Here is a 3906-nt window from a genome sequence, read left to right as displayed (position 1 = left end):
AAAAATGAAGATATTTAAAAAAGAAAATATTTAAAAAAAAAATATATATATATATATAATTTCATCTTCCGCAATTTAATATTCAAGCAATTCTTGATAATAAGGTAACAGCTTTTTTTAGGTCAAGACAATACCATCATTCGACTTTTAGGGATTACTTTATGGACAGAAAGAATCGTAGAATTTGGAAATTATGTATCTACAAGTATCATTCTTTACCCTAAATGCGATCTGTAATTTTTTTTTTTTTTTTTGTTTAAATTTCGGCGACTTTAACCTATTGCTGGTGTGTGGTCTACAGTGAATTCAGGAAAATGAAAGCGGACGTTACAACTAGCAGCCGTATAGACGCTAAACCGAATAAGAACAAAACAAGTGACGTAATTTTTATAGAAATAATTTATTAAAATCTTTTTTTTTTTAATGAAAATAATTTTAAGTTAATTGCACAGAGATATTTCTTCTAACTAAAAAAATCTAATTGAATTTAATTTGCAAATCAATGTTAGTTTAATAAGTAACAGTTTTAATATACGTACACAATTGTCTTTTTCCTTCTTTTTTTTATTAGTAAGAAAATATTAGACATATTTTGTTTTTTTTTTTGTGAATTAAATAAACTTTTTGTGTTAACAAAAAAAAAAAAAAACGAAAACTGTTTTATCAAACATCGAAAATTGTTTTTCCTGGTGGTACATATTTTTACTGTGTGTGTTAAAAGAAAAAAAAAAAAAAAACTATAGTTTTACACATAATGTGCAACGCAAATAGAGATTAGTCTTTAGAAATGTGTTCCCCTTGCAAGTCAACTTATAATTCGCTGTGAACATATTTAGGTTTCAATTCCTCTATTCTTTTGATGAAGTCCGTTTTTTCAATACAACCCTCACAATTCTCATCCCAATCGTTAAGGATTTTCTTTAAATCACGAACTTTTAACTTTTTAAGGTCCACAGAATTTACATCGATTTGCTTTTCTGAAAATAAAAAGGTATATATATGTAAATAAACAGATGTCTTAGAATATTAAAAAAAATTCTTTCCAGAGTATAGTGTATAAATAAGTTTTGAGTGTTTTTTTTTTATAACTTTCAACCTTCGTTTAGAGAAAATGATACAACGTACTTAGTTCAAAGTATTATCCATCGTAAACTATGACCTTTCCCATTCTTTCAGGCTTTAGTCGACTTCCTTCTTGAAAAATGTCGTCTTTTTCTAAGACTATCCCTAAAGGGATCAGTATTTTGGAAGCATTGTTTCAACAAGTAATGCTTTATCTATTGGAAACTGTATTAATTGGTAGGAATAATGTCTGCTGGTAACAACGGGGCAGATACGATATTTTAGGCGAGCGACTTTTGCTATATGCAGTCAAATTCCTTTATAGTAAAAACTCACAATATCATGATTTTTGGTAGATTATGCCCATTTTTTTGGCGCAATTGCATTAATTAATGGACTTAGCATCCTTCATGGCATGGCTTCATTTGATTAATCAAACTTCACGACACGGCAAGTTGACTCCCTCAAAATGGACCATTTAACGTTATGGTTGATGTTTTTGATTTGCTTACTCTCTATCATTTAGGATTTCTAGAATTTGGGCTTTGGATATTGTAGTGTAAAACGAAAATGAACGCTATAGCGTCCACGTGTTAATTAGTGTAACTGTGTCGATCTATTTTGCGCTATACTCATATACTCGTCGCCTTAGGTTGTAATAAAATATCTTGCTAAAATATACATACAAATATATACAAATACATATATATATATATATAAATATGTGAGGAAACCTGGCAAGGATGGATGGACGCATTACGGTGTATATAGTTAAGGTAAAAAAAAATAATTTTTTCAAAAAATTTAAACGATTGACTCCTCTGAGGGACTAGTCTTTTTATTTTTTTCATCGAACTACATTCTCAGTGTCCTATATATTTTGTATATCGTATCCTATATCAATGCCATTCAGTTATTTTTCCCATTACAAAAGCGTGCATATACATATGTATTCATAGGTGCATTATTATAATTATCTAAATTATCGAAAACCTCCTTTTTTGACATAAGCTAAAGTTAAGTAGAAAAGATCGTATATGAGTCTTGTATTTCTCTTGTTATATGTGTTATTACACAATCTTTTTACCAAAAACGAAAGCGAGGCCGGCAAACAATTTTAAATGTCTTTCTGCTTAGTCATCATTTTCACATTTTGCACAAGTTTGTAATGCTGTTAGCTAGCTTTTGTCTTTGGATTTGCCGAATTTCCAAAGTGGATTCGCAAAAAACAGGCGCAGTATTAAAGAAGAGTCACACGACCATTGTAAGACTCGTAAAAGCGTACTTTGCACCAGGGATGGGCAACAGCCGACCCGCTTCATTTAAATAATACAAATAATTCAATTTCCTCGAAAATAGCAGAGTTACAAATGGATTCAGTATCTGACTTCACTACTGGCTCAGCTGCGCAGTTATCAAAAGTGGTGGTTTTTTTTTCGTTTATTAGACGATAAAATGATCGATTTAAAAAGAAGGGTAATTGATGCGAAATTCCGCATTTTCAATAATGTTGGTCCTCGCGGTGACATGAAAATTAAAATTGGCACAGCGACGAAACAAGTTGTCCACTCTTGCTGTAAGTCATGAACTAGGAAGTTTGGTTTCCATAGATATAAATACATAAGCAAACACGTATCCTTTTCTTCTATATTTTATATTGATATCTATCAAGCACATTTCATCCTTCTCAAAAGATTTCTCGGCAGTGGTTCAAAAGAATTGTAAACGAAAATTTTTTTATTTTAATTTATATCTTTAATACTTACCATAGCGTAAACTACATATCTGAGCATCTTTCTTTTTCAATTTTTCACAAACTTTATCGGCCGGCATCGACCAACTTAAAGGTCTACTCAATTCATTCAAAATACCCGTAGCCGAATCTTCTAAGCCGCCCAAATAGAAACACTGAATAAATAACAACGTATGTTAATTTACCACGTCATACTTTTCATACACTCACACAAGCACACTTACAAATCTCTGCTCTTTATTTTTTTGTTCTTTGCAGAATTTTTTAAATTCGGCTTCAATTAACTTGTGATCCTTTTTCAATTCATCAGTTAATGTTTCAGCAAAACGCCTGACAGTCTTAATGCAAACTACAAAATAAAAAATATGATACGGAATACTGAAAATTAAAGCAACATACGTGTAAAGAATTTAAAATGTACGTACCTTCGCAATCTTCTTCTTTAAGGGCCAGCGAGGTAGGAGTGAATATGGCCAAGAATACCGCCAAAGAAATATACAAAATTTGTGTTTCCATCATAATCTCTCTCTTCCTCCCTTTCTCTATTAAACGATATGAAAAATATAAATTATTTAAAATGTTAAGATAGTTTAAAGTTAGGAATTATTACAAAGACATAAATATCCGCCCCACTATATGACGATAGAGTTAAATGAAAAGTTAACTCACTTTTGTAGTTTTGTTTATTTGTATAATGAACACTTGCGTAGCTTTTTGTTAGTAAATACTTTATAATTTTCTAGTGAATTCCAAAAATATTTTACAGCAATTTCTATCTTTTCCAAGACACTTTTTTATATGCCGGGATATCTGCAGAGTTGCCGGATAGAAAATATTTAAAGCACATTTGTAGAGTAGGATTACCCCTAGTTTAAATAATACATTTAAAGGGATAATCTCGTAATGTTTGTAAGGGATTTTTAGTAAGTTTATGAGTGGACTGGTTTTTTAAACTCTACATCACTTCTGGTACAGAGTATATTAAATTAGCGCAGACATGTGTAACATACAGAAGGCCTCATAATATGTCTATCTCTTATTATACCGATCGATTCAGAATCGTAATTTGACTTGATCTAAGCCTGTCTGTC

At 30.8% G+C, this 3906-nt stretch overlaps 1 protein-coding gene across 2 annotated transcripts; it reads right to left on the bottom strand.

Annotated features, from left to right (window-relative positions):
- Positions 1–381: 381 nt before the first annotated feature.
- Positions 382–3636, bottom strand: LOC119639905 (mesencephalic astrocyte-derived neurotrophic factor homolog). 2 transcript variants are annotated; one of them, XM_038037613.1, is made up of 5 exons: positions 3426–3636; positions 3241–3357; positions 3040–3164; positions 2829–2970; positions 382–977 (listed from the first exon to the last, which is right to left on the bottom strand). In XM_038037613.1, the coding sequence occupies exons 2-5, from the start codon at positions 3332–3334 to the stop codon at positions 811–813; spliced, it is 528 nt and encodes a 175-aa protein (XP_037893541.1). In that variant the 5' UTR covers positions 3335–3357; positions 3426–3636; the 3' UTR covers positions 382–810. The 2 variants fall into 2 exon arrangements, with proteins under 2 accessions (XP_037893541.1, XP_037893540.1); XM_038037612.1 differs by having other exon boundaries at positions 3485–3636.
- Positions 3637–3906: the final 270 nt, after the last annotated feature.

The sequence above is a fragment of the Glossina fuscipes genome, unplaced genomic scaffold (assembly GCF_014805625.2).
Source record: "Glossina fuscipes isolate IAEA_lab_2018 unplaced genomic scaffold, Yale_Gfus_2 114, whole genome shotgun sequence".
NCBI lineage: Eukaryota > Metazoa > Arthropoda > Insecta > Diptera > Glossinidae > Glossina > Glossina fuscipes.
The sequence above is the reverse complement of the archived record's forward strand: the minus strand, read 5'-3'. Positions and strand labels throughout refer to the sequence as shown.

Bases quoted from the DNA above. Each gene is read 5' to 3' on its own strand.
- LOC119639905 (XM_038037613.1), bottom strand. From the start codon at position 3,334: ATGATGGAAACACAAATTTTGTATATTTCTTTGGCGGTATTCTTGGCC. The intron at 2,971-3,039 runs GTAAGTGTGCTT...TTATTTATTCAG, and splicing joins AAAATAAAGAGCAGAGATTT to TGTTTCTATTTGGGCGGCTT. The intron at 978-2,828 runs GTAAGTATTAAA...TTTTATTTTCAG, and splicing joins GATATGTAGTTTACGCTATG to AAAAGCAAATCGATGTAAAT.